Below are 22,497 nucleotides of genomic sequence, written 5' to 3'. Positions count from 1 at the left end.
ACAGGTTTCAAAATAAATATGGATTTATTTGGCTGGATATCAAGGAAACATCTTCTGTCCCTGTGCCTGTATCTAACTGAGAGGAAGCCAAGTAGCATTTCTCCAGAATTTTTTTCCAAACACTTGCTAGGTAATTTCCAGTATAAGATGTTGCTCATGCTTAGCTTACTTACTTTTCGATACTTCAAATGACTCAAACTTCACAGGTTGAATGTAGTTCACCAGGTTAGACATCTCTTCCGTGGCCATAGCCTCACTTCCAGCAGTACCCTAGGACAGAGAAGGGAAAACGCTGCAGTTTTGATCTGTCCATAGTGGCCATCAGACGCCACAAATACCAAAGCCCAGTTTTCTGTCAACCGTGGTATCTTCCCTTGATCCTGGCTTAGTGAAGTCAATGCCTCACATAGGGAGCTTCACATAGTGAACAAGAAAACTTGCTATAAAACGTAAATGTTTAATTAAACTGCTGCTGCATTCATTCTTTTTACATGGCTCCTAGGGAACAGACTGTATTACATTTACACATGCACAGTGATGAGCACATTTATCCGTACCGTTGGATAAATAATAAATATAGCTCTAAGATTTTTTATGTCAGGTTTTCCTTCCAACAACGCTAAATACACCACAAGCAGCTGTCTAAAACAAATCAGCTATGGTGCTATTAATTCTTATTCTTCAGTAAACGAAAATTTAAACAAACAAAGCAAAGACATGCTTCCAAACCGATTAACGGCCAAGTTCAGAAAGCTGGTGGTCTTTCCCAGAGCTCTGCCTCCGTTTCTCCACTAGATGGTAGTCCCAGTCCTGCTAACACAAGCCAACCCGCAACTGCTGGACCCGACCCATCACCATAAAACATATCTACACCCTTACTTCATCCATCGACGACTTTTTACAGTCATCATCATAGTCATCATCATCATCGCTCTCAATCTCTGCTTCTCCTGAAAAGTTTTAAGCAGAAGATAATTACTGGCTGAAGCAATAGTTATAATTACCAGCGATAAATTCAAGAAAGATGTGCAAGTCGCACTGCTTAAAGGAGACTACATTATACATGTGCTTTTTGTCACAGCACAAATCAAATACACTGTCTCGAGGGATTCATCCGTGTTCAGCATTCAGAAGTTCTTATTGTCCAACCAAACAAAAACTCTTCCTTTGCAGCTGCTGGATGCTCAGTGTCTGGAAATCATGGGGTAGGTACCAGCACTGAGAGAAGGCGGTTGGGGTGTGCATAGTATGCACAGTGTGTGGGTACAATGTCACAAACCACTCTGAGAGATGTTCCCATGCTTGGTGTACAGCCCCGGGGTTTGGGAGATGCGAGTTCAAACTCCCCCTCTGTTGCAGGATCCCTGCAGGACCTTCAGTGAATGCCTCACCCCCTCCGGGAAACACACATGTAACAGCATGCAGGGGGTGAAGAAATCATGTATGAAACTTGATGAGATTCTCACGTCCTGTGGTATTCAAAGGCTGTTCAGCAAAACCTGTCTGTTCTGAACATAGCGCGGTACACGTACATGTACTGAGGTGGCACAGCTGGGAGGATCTGGCACAGGAGCCTAACTGCAATAGCTTGACTTCGACTCCCTTCGCAGGCTGCTCTGGTGTGCCTTACTGTTAGGACTGCGGTAGCATAGCTCAAATGCACCGGCTGAGGGCAGTGAAAAATCAAATAATGTGAAGAAGATGCATAAGGCTCATCCTTTCCCTGCAAATGTACTGATGGAGTAAATAGGACCAAATAAAACACATTTTATGCCTTGCTCCCAATTGCGGTGTAGTCAACAAATTCCTATGGGCAAGACGATTTATTGTTAATAACGAATGCCTCCCCTCGCCTCCAAAATGTTTTGATTTGGTTGCACCAGAAATTAAACCATTAAGGAATATCAAGCTTATCTTTCTCTGTAGTAACTCCTCCTGTGGGTCTGGCTGTCATGAAATACATACTCTGCATCTTAAGACAACTCTGGGAAAAAAAGGTTTAAGTTACGCTGCAGTCACCTAGGCACACCTGTAAGACTGACAACCCTCCCTAAAGATTTTATTCCACAAACCTTTCAGCTTTCTTCAGCAGTGGCAATTTTATTTTGGCAGCACAAAAATCCAACCACTGTGCAGCATTCCCAAACTCTCCAGAGAATGGTAATTCAGTCTCAGTTCGTCCTGTTAAATCAGGGTCTAATCCAAAGCCCACTGAGTCAATACAACTCCTCTGTTCCAGCAGGCCTTGAATCATGCCCAGTGGGCCCCTTCCGAACATGGCAAGCACACATGATTTAAATAATGAGCGTCCCTTTCACAACCAAATGATGACTACCCAGGCTGTGTTTCCTTCCAGATGCAGATGTTGAAATGTCAGGCTTTTATTCACGAACACATTTCTTCCTGAACATTTCATTGAAGAAAAGAACATGATTGCTCAACAGGCTCAAGGGATGGCTCAGGGAACCTCAATGCATTGCAAAGAGCCAGCCGAGCCCTCGCAGGATTTGCAGTGACAATCTTTGGATGGGAAGCTCTTGACTGATTTAACCAGACTGGCAAAATAACACTTTGCACAGTCCACAAAATGGGAGACACGGGCAGATTTCAGCCAACTTGCACTGCTGAGATACCAGGTAGATGATCACTTGTTCTTGCTGGAAGTGTCCAGGGAGGAAAGTATGCAACACATTATTCATTTATTTAAAAATATTTAACAGGAAAACTCCCAAGGAGATCAGATCTCATTTTCAAGTTCTGCATCAGACAGCAAAACCAGGACAAATAATACACAGGAAAAGAATAAAAATTTTTGTTTTAGAAAGTATGACCACATCTGCATTGCCTTTCACCCAGCAGCACTGTCCTATGCTCAAACCCTGCCCTCTTTTCCTGTTGCACTGCCAGGACACAAAGTCAGAGCAAGCCTTGGCCAGCCCGAGGAGACGTCCGTGCTGCGGATGCCTTCACGCTCAGCCTCCCACAGGGGTGGTGGGATCAGCTCCATGCCATCGCTCCCATCCCTTCCCAGGAGGGCACAGACCATGTGCAGCATAAATGCACATGGGCTGGCATATGCAGCTGTGCGGCAGGTCAAGTCCAGTATGTACGTGTGAGCTTGTTTAAGGGACAACTAGCTGTAATGGTATAATTATTATTTGCATTCAGATGGGACTACAAACCCAGGTCGAGACAGGACCTCTCTGTGCTATGGGTCATATAAATATAGTGAAAATAGAGAGCCCTGCTCCAAGGGCTTGCCCTCCAAGTACGAGACAAGAGCCTGCCCATGGACAGAGGCAGACAGAATATCAAGAAATAAAAAGAGGCTGCTCCCTACCACAATAGGGAAGTTATAATGCAGATACTGTCAACCGCTCGTAGGCAGAAGGGCAGAGGAAACTTCTCAGTGGAGTAATCGGGCAGTTTCAAGGATGTTTTCAAGGAGCTGCCCCCAGTGAGTGGGGCAGCACTGGGAAGGCATAGAAGCGCATATTGGGCAATGTGACAAGTGGACAAAGGAGGCTGAATCCTAACTGATGGGTAGAAGGATTCAACACAGCAATACTGAATGGAAGATGATTAGGAGAGAAGAGCTGGGAATGACAAACCAAATCCCTATAACCAAGGGCTGAGGAAGCAGAGTGCTAAATATTATCCGTTCTCACCATGCGTCAGCAGCTTGACAGATATTGAGAGCCTAATAAAACGAAAGGTTACACATTGCTTGAAATTCAGAGGAACTTGGTAATCTGCTTTCTCAGACCCCTTTCAAATAACAGCCAGAATGGATTATAAATGTGGTACTTGCTGGTACCGCTTGTCAGCTCTATAACGTTTAGGCAGCCACCATCATCCTGGGGGGGACAAAAATCACCTTTTGTTTTTTTTCCACAGGCTGTACACCAGCACTTGCTGATTTTTAAAAAGGAAAAAATTAACTTTATTCAGTTTGCTAAAACATTTTACTTTGTAACAGTGGGCCATGGCATCAGCTGGCATGCAGCACCAATGTAGCAATGCATTTACATACACTGAGCCTAAAACTTTTTATCTAGTTTTCTATTTAGTCACCATGAAATGATGGAGCCAATTCTATCCTCTCTCTCTGTCTTCTTGTGACTTTTTCCTTGCAGTACCCACTACTCTGACAAAAATGTCATCCTATCAGTGAGAAATTAAGAATTTGCTCAAAAATTTAAATACTGCTCAATTAACAAGTTTGGGTTACTTTCAGTATAGGCCTACTTTTGGTAAAATGTACGTACCTGAAGAACTGCCACTGTTCTTTCTGCAGTGTAATCCAACTTCTTTGAAAATCTTGCTTATTTACTTCTGATCATTGTGCTAAACCAGCCAGGTTTAAGGTGCCTGTTTACCAAAATTATTATCTATCTCACAAGTGTTATCACAGAAATTATTTTTCTGCTTTGCCATCTTTGCTGTACCTTCAGGAAAAGCTTTTTCCACTGACACATATTATACCCTACTGAAGTTACTTTTTACATCAATTTCATGAATATCTTGCAAGCCATTCCGCAAAGCTCATTTCAGAATTGTTTTTTAATTATTGCTACTATATCACCACCACCTAACATTTATATGGTACGTTTTATAAACATATCAAAAGAGTGGTTTATTTGGGTTTAAATCTCACCTCAAGCAGTGTAAGACATAGTGAAGCTTGCTATCAACTGAAGTACGAATCTCCGTATTTTTTGCAGTAATTCTGACAGAAGCTATACAATAGAGTTATTTGAATAATATGTACAACTTCCTAAATGTAAAGATTATATTAAAGTTGGAGTATTGAATGCTTTATGTTCAGAAATGTTAAGAATTAGGCTTCCTTTCGTGAGTCTTTAATTTCATCGCGCTTCTCATGCTCCAGAAAGGACCTGGCACTGCGTGTAGAGGAGCGTACTGCTTGCAGTGCTCCAGCATTACACGTTGCCAATATTGTGATGCATATAAGGAACAAGGCAGTGAAAAGAAGGGTGTCTTGGTGATTGTTGAGCACTGGCCCATGGAATCATGCTCTTCAGTGGGTCTTGCCACCATTATAGAATGGTGAATAATTTTTTTTTTAAATGTTCACAGACAGAAACGCTGCATGCTCACAGCTCTAAGCTGTAGCTGAAATCTCTGGGGTTGAGCTTTGAATACTTAAAAATTTGAAGTATTCTTGAAAAATCAGGTCCTGGATGTTCCTTATCAGTCACCCCTAAACTGTTCTTAAGCTCTCTCAGACTCGGCTGTCCTTAGATAAAATTGGCTTAATACTATTTCACTTCCCACAGGTATTTTCAGACAAATTCACTGCTGTTTGTCAAGCGCTCATATACAGCGTGGATATCCCCACAGAAATTCACTGCAAGATGAGGATGCTACATCTAGGGTCAAGTACTGAATGACAGAGAGACAAAAAATATTGACTAACTGCATTCTCCAAAAGAGGCATAGGTCCTAAAGGAGGAACAATGGCTGACGAAAGGATTGCAAGCAGTATATTTTGGCGGTCACAGATGAAGCAAGTGACCACATCAATTTTGCAATCTCAGTTCTAGCATTTTTCTAATTTGTAAGTGGTCATCTTCACAATCCACAGGTAACAGAGGTTGTTATATAGGTAATACAGACATAATATTCACAGTTACTTTGTAAAATTACACACCCTATTATGCGACTGACCCTCCTGCCTTGCATCATCAACATCTAGATTCACAGCCCCGGTCTTCCCCTATAAAAGCTCATAGAGAGGCTACTGAAAGACAAAGCTATTACCCTCTACGCAGATCAGGCACTTGGAAGAAATCATATAGCAAAAGACATACACTTTGCCACTGGGCTCTCACTCTGTGCTGGTAACAAAAATGTAGACTTAGGAACCCAGGGTTGATTGCAACTGTTGGAAAGGAGTCAGTTGGCATATACACACTTACGTTTCTGTCGCTTGGGATTTGTCTGAAGCAAACCAAGAAAATGGTATTAAATCATTCCTGACACCAGCATGAATCTTCCTTTGAAATCCAAGCCCTACTCCAAAGCATGTCCTTTTCAAAGTTTCTTAACACAATAGTTGAAAACTCCTTCTTTGCTTCTAATAGGATAAACAATGTTATCCACAAATACAGCAGGACTTATTTTAATTCAGCTTGAGGCAAACTGTCAACACGAAAATTTTCAGCTCAATTAATCAGAGTTTAGAAAAAATTACAAACAATGGAAAAAAGTTTTTTTAATGGCAAATGGTAATGAACTTATATTCCAGTAGAGCTCTCAATTTGCTCTGTAAGTATTCTACTACTGGGGCGTAAATGTTTACACTCTTAGCAATTCAAAATTTCAGTCTTAATGAGAAGAAGAAATTGTAGTGCAGGGAACAGACACTGGGCTGGGAATCAGGATACACATATATTGTTGTTTGTCCTGCTGCTAATCTGCTCCTGTGGTTTAGAGGAAATCCTTACATTACCTTTTTCTCTGCAATTCTTTGTCTTTTCTAGTTAGGTTTTAAGTTCTTCAGGACAAAAACTCTCTCTTACTAATTTTTGCATACCAACACTCACAATGGTCCCCTGCAGATCCCACAGGCATTACCAGAATATATGTACTAAATTACAGTAACTTTTCTATTTAATTTCCAATTTTAAAAATTCTGCTAATAATGAACAAGTTAAATGTAATACACTGCTTTCCGTTGGCTACATTCCCTAAAATTCCTGATGGCAACAAATATTTGTTTGCAGTATTGTTTTTGCCTGTTTCCATCTCTGGAAGGGAACATCATCTTATAGCACTTTGCATAGAGGTCTGTGCTGCGTTCCCAACTAATTTAAGACAACAGCAGGTTGAGCCTTGCCTGCCTGAGGAACAGATACCTCATTTGCAGTTACCCTAAAGCCTAAGACACTGCAGTTCTCCTGTGCAACGGGTTAAGTCTGAAAGAGCACTAAATGGTAGGTGCAATCTCAGTGGCAACAGAAAAAATAAGTATTTTAATTTGTTATTGGGCTTGGGCACATAGAAGAGGCACGCAAGGGTAGAGGAGTTGGCAGTTTGCTCTGCTTCCTAAGCAGTGCAGATAAATGTAAGTACATATCATTGAGCTTTAGGTGACTCCATAAGCGATCCCTTAGCCACAAACCTTGACAGACTCCTGGATCAATGACACTTAGCATTGTTTCCTACAGAGTAAAGCCCACACTGGTGTAGCTTTACTTTGCTAGAGCAATGTAAATGGACTGAATTATAGCTGTAGTTAAGCATTTGTGTTTTAGGGACAAATATATTTGTAGATTCAATTCATACCTGCTCCAGGGGAGGAAGGTTCAAACATACTAGACGTATCACTGCATGTGTTGGAAGCTTGCTCCGAGAGCTTCTTTTTTGCACTTCCATCTGCAGACTTATGTGACTTCTTTTTATTCTTCACCAGAATTTTGTACATTAAATCCGTAGGGCTTGGAAGAGGAACTCCAGGTTCAAGCTTGCAGAAAAAGGAAGGGACATTTTTTACAACAAAAGAAACAAGCTTATGGCAATTTCTTAGGGCCCCCACGGTCCAAGATAATTTTGTAACCTCTATAAGCCCTGTTAAAATGAAATGTATTTTTCACAGAGGTAACCTCAACATTAAATGAAACAGTGCTACTGAGGGCACTTAAGGAAAGAAAAATGCTTTAAGAAATGTCTACAGTAATAACCGAAATAAGTATTAGGTCAAATATGAAAGCCTACATTATAAAATGGCAGCTACAAGAATCAATTGCATTTAGAAGATTACAGTTCCCTGTATCAGAACAACCCCTGCATCAGAAATCATATGCTTAAGTCACCAACAGCTCACATTGTTTAATCCCCTCCTTTAGACTTTGTTTTGAAAGGTTGTACATGAAGAATGACACAGGACTGAAACACTTCAATAAAAATTCACATAGATATTTGTGATCTGATAAATACCAAACCATATTACCGGGTATTTTTCCAAGGGATCCATAAGCAATGCATCTCCAAATATTAATCTGCAGTACTCTGCCATTTTCGCCTGTTGTTTAGGGCTAAAGGGGAGAAAAGAAAGAAAGAAAGGAGTCTAATGATACAGAGTGAAAGGAGAAGTAATGGAATATCTAACGTCCTTAAACTAGATATAATTTCCTGATCCAATTGCTATGAGCTTTTCAGAGAGACCTATATATATTATGATTCCTCTCACAGAGCTTATCAAAAGGATCATACATGAAGTAAAGGCACTAGGCAATTGAGTAACAGTGAAACTGAACTTTTAACATTGAAGTGTATTTTCCTATGCATTTGGTAGAAAATTAAAAAAATGACACTGTCAGTTGTTACCCTTAGAGAAATAACTGTTACATGAATTTGACTCTTTCAGGCAACATTTTTATTCAAAGCTTAAATATTTTCCACCTTATGTTACTTTATACACATGCCTGGCATTCTTCTCACGCACACACCCCCCAATCCCATTTGGATTTCATTCTCTTTTTGTCTTACCTGACCTAAGGCATAAACCCCCAAAACAGTTACACAGAAAACAGTCTCCTGTGCAGGGTTGTCTGCTAAATTTCCCAAGCCAAGAGTACCTATCACCTCACTCAGCACACCCGTAAGGCATCGCCATACAGAAGAAGGGGCAGAAGATATCACCTGGGTCTCAAAACCAGCAAAGCTGCATCAGTTATAGGCACTGGTAGAGAAGTAGCTAGTTTTACTGCAGATTTCTAAAATGCAGGTAGTTTTTCTGCAGATTTTCTGCTAAAATGCAGCCTACTTTCCCCACCCTATTCGTTAGCCCGCGTGGAGTGGGCGCTGTGCCCCTGCAGCGTGACAGCCCGTCCAGCCACAGCCTTGCCCGGAGCTGCAGCTGCACCCCAGCACTGCGCTCCACAACAAAGCACCCGCTCCCCCCCGCGCACCCCCTGGGCTGGGGTCGCACCAAAAGCTTGTGCTGCTCTCGCCAGCTCGCTCTGAAGCATTTCCCCTGACATACCCTCACTGGCAGGAGTCATAGCATAGATGTAATTGTGCTACTGCTAAGATGTTTTGTCAATTTGGAGAACTGCTGCAATAAGTGCTGGTATAACTATATTTTATATGCATATAATCACATCCCGCATGCATGATATGCGTATATAACTGGGACCAACATATCAGGACAGTCTTCCTAGTGGGGATCTGGATGTAACAACAAGCTGCTAGGTGAAGCTGCTCAATGTTTGGTTACATGGTCAGATTCCTTTTTTTAATATTTTAAAATCTTATTTAAAATCAGACAGGGTGTCAAATTTTACCACAGTAAATTAGTTCAGTGGTTTTCATGACATCCTCTGGAAGTAAACTGAACTTCAGTAAACTGTACTTATAATCAATTTTCCCAAAGTGCAACCAAAGAATGAAATAATTCCTGCATATCAGTGATGGGAGTTTTAGGACTGAAGATAGGTTATACCACTCAGAAACATTACTCAAATTATCTTAAAGTGCAGCTCAGTGTGACAGTCACTCTCTTTCTAATTTTAGACTGTGTATTTTTGTTCTATGTGCCTGTTTAAAATCTGTAACATCTGAGCTTAGGTATCTGTAAAAGTTTCTTTTTTTGATATTGTTGAGAACTCTGGACTAAAGGACAGGTTCATATTGCTTAATATAACCTCCTCAACTACCGTTAATTATGATCAGCATATCATGGAAGACATACGAATAATATAAGCAGCTATGTTACCATGGAGCTATTTTTCATGAGAAAATAGAGCTGGGTACATAGGAAAAAAAAGGAGTGCTCATTTCTCTCTTGTAGACTAAGAGTACAGCAACTGCTGTGTCCAGATTGCCGTTAGCTCCTAACCGGGCACCTGGCACTGCAGTGCTCCCTGGGGTCAGCAAGGCCCAGCCAGGGCTGAGATAAAGGCTGGGTGGCATTTGAATCAGCAAATGTAATTTCCCTGAGATCAGCATTCTGGATGTCCCCTGAAGCAGATACGAGGTGAATCGGTCATCAGCTCAGTCACTGACAAAATATATCGCGAGGAGGCTTTAAATAATTCCACAAAGCTACGCAAGTGCTGCATGCAGTTTAAATCACTACAGCATTTCATTAAAGCTTTCTTTTGCGTGCAGCCGATACTGCAGAAAAGCTAAAAGCCACTTTTAGCTGAGGATGGAAAATTAAGATGAAGACAAGCAAGGCAGTGGAACTAAGCACCCACAAGGGAGAAGGTGATGGGAAGAACAGATCATGCTACAAGACTGCATTAGCTATTTCTAACAGCCAGCTATCAAGGAAAATAAAGGCAGCTCACTCTAGTAAGCAAGCAGACTGGGTATTTGCTACAGGTCTAGGGGTCATTACAGTGGATTTTATTTCAGTCTTTTCCAACCATGTATATTTTGAAGAGATCCATGTTCTTAGAACCCAGAAAGTTCAAAGAACATCTCCCTGAGTCAAAAGAGCACAGTTATTGAAATCGTAGTAATTAGATGCGACATCAGCATTTTTAAACGGGCACATCAACTCTGAAGAGAACTCTCGATAGGAATCCGAAAAAAATATGCAAGAGTTAAATCTAATAAATTTCAAACCATCACCACAGCTAGAACAAATTCTTCTGATCTTCTGTGTTTAATTACATGTTTACCTCAAAGAGAGCACAGTGAGAACTTTCATTTCTGCAAAATAGAAAAATGTAATGCTACATTATTTTGGTTTAGTGTATATTTTCCAATGTCACTGCATCCCAGAGGCAGAAAGAAGGAAAAGGAAAATTATGTGAAAAACTAACTGGTTTTAATACTATAAAAAAACCTTGCAGTAGTAGACAAGGCCAAAGTAAGAAAATCTTGACATTACAAAATTGCCTTTGTGAATGGAATTATATGCATAGATATTTTAAAAGCTCCTAAGAAGGAATAAAAAAATACTACCAGCGTTTAACTGAGTGATAGGGTCTTTGTGTTCTCTCTCTCTCTAATATACATATATTGTTTGAAGAGACAGATCATTAGTCATAGTATAGATTCTGTATTACTATTATAGTATTTTAAAGTTTGGAATATCAGTTTCTTTTTATTTTTGCTTCTTTCAGTATTATGAACCAGAGCAACAGATTGAAATACCAACTTTTTGACATCAACATATTTCCCCATTTGTGTTATAAAACAAAAAAGCAGATATTTGCTGGTCCACATCTACTGTTATAGGGAATTGTCTCAGCATTCATGTATTGTAATGAAAAATGATTGCCTGAAAAGAGCTGACTTTATCTGCTTTATGATTTTCACTGTGCAGAAATGGATGGGTAGCACGCAGACTAATTATATATGCCCCCAAAATGTGCCAGACCAAGGGAAGATAAAATGGGAACATGACACCTGGAGATATGGAAATATAAAGAATATTAAGAAATGTTTTCACTACTATTACTGCATTGCTTGTACTTTGTTTTAATGTGTTTGTATTATGCCTATTATGAAGGTCAATCATAGAGGCTATTTGGCACAACTCCACTACCACTGCTCCTAACGTTATATTAGTATCACTTCTGCAGAGATCCTTCTTGTGCATAAGACAAAGACACAGATGCTTCCCAGAAGAGTCTAAAATTATTTAAAGTGCAGGAAGAAAAAGTGGTAAAAATCCTGTTAATATTTGAGATAACTCCAGTAAGAAAGCAGCGATATGAATAACTGGAATTAAATTTAATCTTGGAAGCAATCTTATATGGATACCTCTCAAGGATCACTTAACCTTTTTGCTATGTCATCAGTGCATTTCTAATTATAGAGTGTCTGCTTTCAGATTTGCAGATTGCTTATCTTCTTGCAAGCCCAATTTCAAACATCAAGGTCTTCTTGAGGTCTTTTCAACATTTTCAGGGCACTTTTCTATTTTTTGACCGAACCACATCTTTCCTTAGTACTGCCTTTTTTCAGTGTGCATGTTTGGACTCCAATACAAATGATGGTATACATAATACTTTATATATTCTAAAACCTATATGCTCGCCTCTTTTTCTAAACTTTTTATTATATAAAAACAATCAAGAAGAAATATACTACATAGTGGAGTTACAGTAAAGGAAATGAAAATTCTTCACATGCTATAAAGATATTAAAGAAGAGTCCTTCTAGGAAAAACATTGAAGGAAAGCAAGATGAGATGATTAACACTATGTGCTAACAAGTGATTTGTTCCCTAGGTGGATAAAAAGTGTTAAAAATATTCTCATGAACATAAACCAGAAAGAAGAAAAAAAATGCATTTTAAGTCCAATGGTGATTAACACTGTCACACCTATAGTGGTGATGTAAAACTTATTTACCTTTGATAATTGTAGTCTGTTTAAAAGCCCAAAACACAGGCTAAACCCATATTTCTGTTTAAGGCAATGCCAAAATTTCCACTGATTTGTATGGGACCAGCAGTTCGTACATGAATACTGCCTCTTGCAACTTGAAAATTAGAAGAAAAATTTGGTCACCCAAAAGTAGGAACTGATGTCATAGGATTTGTTTAACAGCAATTCTGTAAAAACACTTAGCATTTTCTGTTAATACTCAGGGCAAAGCCCATCTTTTAAGATCTAGAAGAAACACAACATTCCAAGTAAATGAAAAGACAAAAGGAGCATTCCATGAAATCAGGTGAAGGTTTCTGTGAGTGGCATGACTAATTGCAAATTTCTCTAGCAACTAGTGAAGAAATGAAGACATAATTGTAGCAGTTGGTAAAATAACTAGAAATTATTTTCAGCCAAAGCAAAATTAGAAATCATACACATTAAATCTGATGATTTACTGCAGCAAAAAATAAGAAATAGCAGTAAGGCCTCAGAAAGAGAAAATACTTGATACTGTTTTTGCAGACTTGCTTTGCTCAAAACTGGTGTCATAGCGATGCATGGAAAAGGGCATCAAATAATACACACTGGGATAATTCTTTATTCCATGACTGGAGTTTTCTGAAGAGAAAGGTCCAATGGTTTCTGTGGGGTAAATTCTAAAGATTGGAGTAATGCAGCAGTAACTCTGCTCCCTTTTTGACGTGTTCCTACAGTATCATACCATCTTTACTTTTGACAATGTTTCATCTTACTAGTTTTAAAGCTGCTTTTGTACATAAATTACATCTGACAGGAGCTTATACTACACAATTATTTACTTCTTTACTGTCCTAAAATAGAACAGATCACTCTGCAATAGTTGAAGATTTAAGTCTTAATGACTTCAAAGTAAGAAAAATGTAAGCCTTCTGGTTAAAATAAATTGGACATTGCTTTTCCTCTTCCTTATATTAACACAGCAAATGTATATTTTAATAAATATAGAAGAATGAATCCAAAATATAATATACGGAAGAATGATGGTTAAGATCTTTTCTAAAGACCAGAGTTTGCATTTGGGAGCACAGAGGAAAGCATTGTGAGTCAAAACCTACAGCAGTAGGTGAGCATAAGCAAGTCCAAAGCGATATAACTTACACCAAAAAGAAAGGGGTGAGGGAACTGATTAGAGAAAGAAATGAAATAGAGTATCTGGGTGGTCTTTCAGAGGAAGACAGAACTAACTAAACAGGATTTAACAGGTAGCTGTTTGAATCATAACCATGTGGCCTTTAAATACGCACAGAGCGAGTACCTATTTGCCCACAAAAGGTAGTGTAAACTTAAACTGTAAGGTATACAGGTAGTGCAGGTCAGCTCTCAGATTTTAAATTTTTCTACCTACATCACTTTTGATCAGTATTATCAAATCTGTTCTTAAAAACATTTTTACATAGCTTCTTCTACCAGTTCCTTTGCTTATGATGAGAATGTTCCTCCTAAACAACGGAAAAGCAGTTAGCCCTCACCCTTTTCCTCTTCAAGAAGAGAAAGTGCCAACATCTTTACTGGTTTGTATTAAATCAGTCATAGCTGTCCCAAAGATTACTTTTTATTTCACATTAAAAAAAAAAAGTTTCTAAGTCGAAACCGGCCCTTCTTCAAGAAGAGAAAGTGCCAACATCTTTACTGGTTTGTATTAAATCAGTCATAGCTGTCCCAAAGATTACTTTTTATTTCACATTAAAAAAAAAAGTTTGTAAGTTGAAACCGGCCCCGGGAGTGTTGAAAATGCTTTCACAGCATAAAACAAGAGGAGAAGGCAACTGAAGCTAAGTCATATGTTATGTGTCAACGTCACCCCACTTTGAACCAAGTGGTCTCTACACTCAAAACTAAAGTTAATGTCAAAAGAAAAATCAGAACTAAACCAACAATAACAGAGATAATAAAATAGATCACTGGGACAAATTTAGAAGTATTCTCACTTATTTTTTCTTTTCTTACACAGAAAAATTGTCCTTTCTTTGTAATTAAAAAAAACCTGCTTAGGCAAAGTAGTATTTTTTGACAGCAACTGAACAGTTCCTGGCCATCCATACCACCTGTTTCGCAATCCTAGCTAGCCTGGCCTCTACTTCTAACACATGAGAAATAGACCAAATTCTGTGCACAGAATATGCTTATAGCACAGAAGAGGGTCATAACTAGGTGAGATATTGCTTCTTTTTCTTTGATGAAGTACTGCTACATTCCAGTGGGACAAACTGAGACTGTAAGTTAACACAATTTGTCTCACGATTATTCAAACTTTTACTTTCATACAAAAAAGTCTAATTCAGGAAGGCTTTTAAGAACATGCCTGATTCATTCTGATCATCTTGGTTACTTAGGCTGATAGAATTTTTTGGGGGGTAAGAGCTGTTGATCATTTCATATAAAAAAACTGCCACAAGTGCATACATAATTCTGTGCTCAGACCTTACAAAAAATATTAACACCATACAGGAAAACATGGTAATTACTTACGAATCCACATGATTTTCAAAGGAAAGAAGGATTGGAAAGGGCGATGTCTTAAACGCACATTCAGCAATAGCTTCTATTACTTCCTAAAGAATCAAAATACATACAGTTACAAATTTATGTCTCTAAAGAAACAGTGTTTTGGTCTTTGAAGACAGAAAAGACCCAAAGAGGTCTGAAATCATACCCAAACTGCCTGAAATCAGACCTTCCATTCTAACCATCCCAGAAAGCTCTGAACATGCTTTTGCAGCAACCAAATTTTTCAACCTGAACTGTAATCAGATCTCCAAAGCGACTGATGAGCCTCAAGCACCACATTTCTCAAGAAATGACTTATGTCTGCCTAAATCAATAGTTTAAATGTAAAACTTGGTCTGTTTGTGGATTTGTTCCATGCCTGAAGCTATGACTTTCATGAACTATTTTGCATAATAATAAACACGCTCTGACAAATGCGTATCTTCTAAACGTCATCAGCACAAGCACGTATCCCTAACATTCTTAGTTACTCTGACTCACAAGTTTTAGTTCCCTCTTTTTAGATGCGAGAAATCTCTTTAAGGCAGAAGAAAGAAAGAAAGAAAAAAAGAAAACCAAGAAAAAAAGCATTACTCAGTTAAAACAGTTGGCTGCATAGTAATCATCAGAGGGCTCGGAAACTGAAACTTCTGTAGAAGTTTCCTTTCAGCTCTGATGGAAAACGGCAACCGTAAGTCTAGTAAAGGAATCAATTGACAATACTAATTTTAGTGGGGTGCACAACATCGTAATGCACTCACAAATTATTCAGTGTTTCTCTATTGGAACACAAATATTTTTTCAAAAGAACTTCTAAAAACCTGAAGATTTTCCATATGCATTGCTGTCAAAGTCTGGAGTTCATAAGAACCTCAGACTCTGGAGTTTACAAGAATCTGTAAGCCTCTTCCCTCCCAAATCATAAGGATGACCAGAACCTAAAAGCTTTATTTATTTTAAACAAGCCTGCTCTAGGGATTCTTTTTGCTCATTTTCTGTACTTTTACAGGCTCAGTTGAGAAGAATAACAGTAAGAAATCTACTTCCTAAATGAAAGCTGAGCTTCTGGTACATTCCTCTGACGTTGGGTTGCAGAATCCAGGGCTGGAAGGACTGCACAAGCCATCTCAAGATTTGCGGATATGAGCAAATACCCTAGTACAAGCAAAATTTACAGTCTTCATGTAAGTAGAAAAACCCCACAGCTCATGCACAAATTGTTGTAGTATCTCTTACAAGATCAGAAACTAGTGCTCTCAGCACACATAGGTGGTGAATGACTGCATTTAATAAACTGCAATCACCAAATCTTTAAATGCTTCACATATCACTAACCATTCATGTGCCTCAACTCAGACCACTTCTACTCTTTAAAGAAAGCAGAAAGGCACGGCATGTATTGGAAGAACAGCAAATGGTGCAGAAGGCTGGCTGAAAGCAGGTAGGAAGCTGCAGTGTCACAGCAGTGGTTCTCCCGTGGGGGAATGAATGATGGGAGTGATTCCCATTGCACATTTTCCTTCCAGCTCCACTAAATCACTAAGTGCTGGTACCACCTTAACGCTGTGCAGAACCGGTGGGATTCTCAAAAGCGTCTAAGGCAATTTTGCCATTACAAGGGAACAGCCATGCTGAGAACTGAGCTACAAATATTGAGTCCTCCCATCTTGATGCTCTCCACCCAGATGATTAGCACTGGTTTGGTCTCCTTACGGAGCATCATGCAGGGCTTGAGAACACTTGAGGCTGGACACAAGAGGTACTGCCAAAAGCAGTTCTGAGGCCTTTCTTGCTCCTACACACTGCTCAAGCTGTGGAGTAAATCCATACACTTATTTTCAACTGCCTTCTCAACTGCAAAAAGGGATGAAATCCAGCACGTGTGGGGAAAATAACCTGAAGAGTAAAATCAGGATTACACAGATGAAATCTGAGGATGAGAAGCTCAGGCATTGGTTCAGTGGAGAAATAGGTATGCTGGTGATTCAGTCTTGCACTGCATTCCAGTTTAAATGCAAATTCTTTAAGGTCAGAGAGGAACAACATGGTAATGTTCCATACTGTACTCCAGCTGCAGAATGACTCACCTGCAACAAGTCCCCAAGGTATACGTAAAGTAGACTGGCACAGATTCCTGGTTATGGCATGAAAAATATTGTTGGTTCCCTATAAGATCTCACCCTGACAGCAGCTCACAATCTGCAACTGAGAAAAACCTTACCGATATCTGTATGTCATGAAGCAAGGTAAAAACCAACCAACCAACCAACAAGCCCACAAAAACCCCAGCAACATAAGGATGGGGAGTATATATTGCTTCTGTCTCTGCACTTTAGAAAGCCTATCTGAGGCAGCGAAAACTGACAGACTGAACCGAAGCATTGTGTGCCGTGGTCACAGCAAAAGCGCGAGATGATAAATGATTCAGCATTCAAGATCCAGTGATCACTCTGAATTGATTCACACACTTCTGACACATTATTTCACTATCATTTTGCTGCTCCTCAGCCAAGCAGCACACTTTTAGTGTTGAAAAGAAAGCAGCAGTCGATACGTATTTACATTATTCTGTGTGGAAAAAAATACTTGCCCTGAAGAGTGACAGATGAAATATTCCTGACTAGGTTTAAAATACCTTCCAATATCTCTCCTGCAAACACAATGCCTAGGGTTGAACAACTAAATAACCAGGCATAATCCTCATTCCTTCTAATGATCCTTTTACAAATCAGATTAACTTTGTTTTAAATTCCTGCTCATGACCAAAGGAGTTGAGAGTTACCTTCCTTAATTAAAGCACTTCCAGCAATCAAACTCTATGCTATAAACATAATTGGCATCATATAAACGTAACTAGAAAGTTAATAACAAACGTGCAAGAAGGTTATTTTATGCTTTCCTGTGATTAACTCAATCAGTGGAGAGTTAGAGAAAACAAATTGAAAAAAGAAAGGACTGTTCTGGTGCAAGTGAAAATTGGTGTTTTGTTTGTGTGGCAGTATTGTTTGCTTTTGTTCCTAAAGGCAGGTACTAGGACACAAAAAAAAACCCCACCCAACAACCCACAACTCCATGCTTCCAAGTGTGGGAGACATGCTTCAAAGCTGTAGCCAGTACAGAAGCCACACCTAAGACCTGTGACGTAATCAAGTTCAGTAATGAACATTTTTCCACATCTTCTTACACACAGGTAAGTCTAGAAATGTATTTCCATGGTGAGTTAGTGTCTCACATGAACAAGAATTATTTCTTCACGCTGCAGAAATGATACCCTGATGCATCACTCTAAACTGTGCTGACTAACAATTCTAATACTATAGGAAAATACCTTCATCCTGCTCCTCTAACACCTTGTATCAAAAACATCTTTTAAGAGTAACAAGAAGATAACAATTTAAGGTTATTGCTAAGGGTAAAGTAACTACCTTTTATTATAGAAAAAGGAAATGGAAGATGAAATTCAGTAATACAGATGATATGTTTAGGGTTTGAATGGCAGAAATAACCCTCTCACAATCTCCAAAGACACTAATTTTTCCTTTTCATCCTCCATTGCTTCAGATCTGATCCCAAGTATCAGGGATAAGGGTAACACTGCACACACCATTATTCATTTTTTAAATTGTGAATATCATGCCAAGTGTCTGGACCCTGTGGGTGGGACCTGCCCATTTGGGCATGAGTAGCCTATTCTCTACTCATAGGAATTTAAAGGCTTGCAAATTGTAGAGATTTCCACAATAGCTGCTGTTTCCTGCCTCAGTTCAGCACTTTTATCTCCCACTCCCACCTACCAGGCAGAGAAGAGAAAAAAAGTACACTGGCGCATTGCTTATTGCCGTTCAAATCCTTGCAGCCTTCATCTCAGCTCTCCTCCCTGCCGCATGCTATGGAGCTGTAACACAAACCAGTCCTTCCTCCCCATCCTCCTGGCTCCAGACGCATCCACAGACCCATTTTACACTATGTAAAACCAGCTGTGGTGGCAATACCTAGTCTTTCAGTCCTGGCTTGTTTCTCAACCTTGTTTCTCTCCCTGTGAGATTTGCTGCAGGAACATGCACAGGAGTACGGACCTGGGCACTGATCCCAGTCCCCAGATGGCACAAACTATCAGATCATATAACCCCTTTTCCTCCAACTGCCACGATGACCAAGAACCTCTTCCTGCACAAGGTCCAAACACTGCAACTCTACTCTTCCAATGATCCTGCACGTGCTCTGAAATCTCTTAAAACATCTTTTTGCCCTCACGTTTCTATTCCCTTCCACCTATGGAGTAACGTTCTAGCAATGTATTTCTGATACATCTTACATGGAAGAAACCGCCCCAGCTAAAGCCAACTACACCAGTGTGCTGCACCACTGTACCTTGAAGGATATTTCAGTTGTCATAGTGAATCCGTGTGTGATGACCGGCTCTTCTTCAGCTGTCCGTCCTTTCCAGCAGTCCAGCTCCACGCAGCGGCAGCCTGACAGAAGCACTTGCCGATACATCTCCACCGATGAGTTACCAGCCAGCTGTCCAGCTGCGACAGCGCAAGAACATGAAAAAGGGGAAGTCATTTTGGGCCTCGGGAATAAATACAAATAATCTAATAATAATTAGAGTTAACAGCATCTTTTACCCTTGGCTGAGAGGAATAACACTCAAAGGCAGACAAAAACCCTAAGAACGTAATGGAAATAACTTAGGCAGAGTCAATGTCATGGTTTGGATTCTGCTCTCAGTTAAACTGCTGTGAGTGAAGAGAAATAACTGAAACCAATTCAAAAACTTCTGATAGATAGCATCAAATACATAAAATGAAGTAAAATGAAATAAAATGAAACAGCTTAGTTCTAAAAGATTTTGTTATCCTTCAAGAAGCGATGTGAAGTTCAGAGGTGATTCAGGACAGCAAGATCACACTTTCTCATAACATGCAATACAGTTTGGTACAAGACAAAACAAACCTCCTGCACAGTCACTAATGGTACCATTACTAAGTCTCAAATCAATATTTAATACACTAATCACTGCATTGAGTTGGTCAGTTAAACTTCCTGATGTGATACTGTATTATGTAGGGAGAAATCGAATTAAACTACCAGTTTCCAACAACGACATAACAGAAATCTAAAAATAAACAAGGAAAACTCAGGTTTTCCCAAACTCAGGAAGTATTAATAAACCCCACCAAAAAAAAATCAACCCCAAACCAACAAAGAAATCCAGTTGCATTCAGGGAAGGATATCCAGCCAGAGTGTCTTCATCTGCTGCAACAGGGTTGATTCCAGCCAGATGGATACAAATTTCTTGCAGCAGAGAGGTAAAGGTAATGGAAGAACGGCTTAGTGCTTGTGTTAGATGTGAAGAAAATGGATGCAATTTCCTGCTTTCTAGCAGACCTCCTGAGAAGACCCTCCTGGATTTCTTGAAGGGAATTCACTTGCTTTTTAAGGAGGCAGTGAGTTCATTTACACTGAAGATGGGGGACATACAAATACTTCATCCAGGCTGGCATATAACATAATGCAGATTACTCCAATCCTCATTTTATTGTCTCTGTTGTTCTGTGTTTAGGTTTTATGCTGGGAACTACACATTCTGGGGTCTGCTTCACTAAACAGCATTGTCTGCTTTCTCTGTGTTTTTACTTTCCACTAAAAACTGTAACATAAAACCTCTTCTATTTGAAAATTCCTGTTTATTGTTTGTGTCTGATACATGAGCTGGAGCAATCATAAATACTCCACAAGGTATTAACATTACTCCTGTTGAAATCCGTAAGATTTCTCAGCTCCTGCTGGAACCAATGGGAAATAAGTGTTAATAACAGAAGAATGGAGTCAGCAAAGTGACAACATGGATCTCTCTCTCTCTTCCCCCCCTCCCTTTTTTTTTTTTTTTTGACTTAACTCTTCCCTGTGTTTCCCCTTTGATTACGGCAGGCTATCTTTACTCACACAAAAGCCTTTTTGGTGCAATCCCAATGTCTAGGGTAAGCAGTGTCTCTCTTTTCTTTGCAGGATGCCAACAAGCACGAGCATGAATCAGGATACAACAGCACACATTTCTGTGTACGCATCCCTAAGCACCTGCCTATGGAAACCTCGCATTATATGGATGCCCTGAACTTTGCTGCCTAAAAAACTACATTCACTTAAAAAACTGTTTTTATGTTGTCTTTCTTTTCCTTCAAAGCGTGTTGAATTTGGATTTACAAACTATTTTATGATTAACAAACTCTACTATACTTCCTGAGAGGCTATGGGCCATTATTATTGCTAAGCGTTTTGGACTACACAATCCTTAACCTTCAGGAGCGCTTACGTAAATCGTGACATACATCGCTTGCTGTATGACGCTTCTCCACACTACCTTATTAATAAGGCTTAGATGTTTTTGAAGGATTCCTGCTAGGATAAGAGGATATTCAACCTCCAAAACATTCAATCTTCAGAAAGATTCCCAGTCAGAGTGTAAAATGCTAGCAAATATTTTAACAGTTTCAATAGCTTATTTTTCTGAAATAGGGAATATTAGGAATGTTCCTTCAAATGGTTTTTGCATATATTATTTATAAATGTCTGTTGTGTGAGTCTATTTGCATCTGTTCCAAACTATCCCTTTAGTAGATGCATTCTACAATGTGCTAACACAGACATTAAAAATATCGTACTGGAAACATTCCCTTTAATATCCTGACTACAGATCAATTTTTTAATACTGGAAATGGAAAGCATTATGTATTGCCTTCTATAATACATACAGCACCTACAGTAATACCCTAATATTTGTATCCCATCACCCTTTATTGGATAAGGAGAAACAGATTTTGACAAAAATTCATTTTTCTAAAAAATATAATTGGCCAAATCATACCTGACAGGACACTAAGCAAAATGAGCCTGTGCTAAGGTATAAGCTGAGGATATGACCCATGTTTCCCCATACAGATCAGCTCCACACTTCCATAACTTTAAGCTGCTCATTTCTCAGCAAGTGCACCCTTGTTGGGTCTGTTCTTCACCGTTTTTCCAAGTGACAGTTATTTGCAATACAGGAACTTAAAATCTGGTTACCATTTTAAGATACGTATCCTCCCAAAAGTGGGGGATATTTGCATTCAGGTATTTGGAGTCACCTGACTTTTCGCTACTCTAGAAACAGAGGCGGGTGCTGCCCCCTCGCCCACCCATGGCACCACCTTCTCCCAGCATGAAGTGCCTTTATAGTCCCTTTGCCGTGCACAAACACAAACTGCTAAACCTCCTCTCTCCAGGCGAGTCCTGGAAAAGCAATCAGTGCTCCGGATCATATGCTGCAGTTTGCAGTGAGCGAACTCAGAGCCCCGTACTGCTGGGACTCTGGCTCTTGACTCCAGCAGCAACAGAAGGTGCTGGCGGCTAAGTCTTTTTTAGACACAGTACATTTATCTGAATTTATTTTCCTTCCGAGCTATTTTGCCATGCACAGGACAAGCAAATGAGACCCCACACTGTGACATATTCTGCTACCGCTTGTATGTAAGTCAAAACAAGGCTCTCACCCTATGGCTGTTATTTTTAACACTTTACATTGGACCAAAGCAGGACGGGGGATCCAGCTTGCTCCAGCCAGCCGCA

General features: G+C 39.6%; 1 protein-coding gene across 1 annotated transcript in view; it reads right to left on the bottom strand.

Moving 5' to 3' along the window:
• Window positions 1–22,497, bottom strand: part of PLCB1 (phospholipase C, beta 1 (phosphoinositide-specific)) — a gene marked incomplete at both ends in the record, with an annotated part of 80,575 nt that overhangs the window by 13,620 nt on the left and 44,458 nt on the right. The window contains 6 exons of the mRNA XM_009704931.1: window positions 174–270; window positions 880–950; window positions 7,312–7,489; window positions 7,976–8,060; window positions 14,868–14,950; window positions 19,257–19,414. Of these exons, the coding sequence (XP_009703233.1) occupies window positions 174–270; window positions 880–950; window positions 7,312–7,489; window positions 7,976–8,060; window positions 14,868–14,950; window positions 19,257–19,414 (672 nt within the window). The remainder of the gene's footprint in view (window positions 1–173; window positions 271–879; window positions 951–7,311; window positions 7,490–7,975; window positions 8,061–14,867; window positions 14,951–19,256; window positions 19,415–22,497) is intronic.

This window comes from Cariama cristata, unplaced genomic scaffold, assembly GCF_000690535.1.
Source record: "Cariama cristata isolate BGI_N322 unplaced genomic scaffold, ASM69053v1 scaffold2480, whole genome shotgun sequence".
Classification (NCBI taxonomy): domain Eukaryota; kingdom Metazoa; phylum Chordata; class Aves; order Cariamiformes; family Cariamidae; genus Cariama; species Cariama cristata.
The sequence above is the reverse complement of the archived record's forward strand: the minus strand, read 5'-3'. Positions and strand labels throughout refer to the sequence as shown.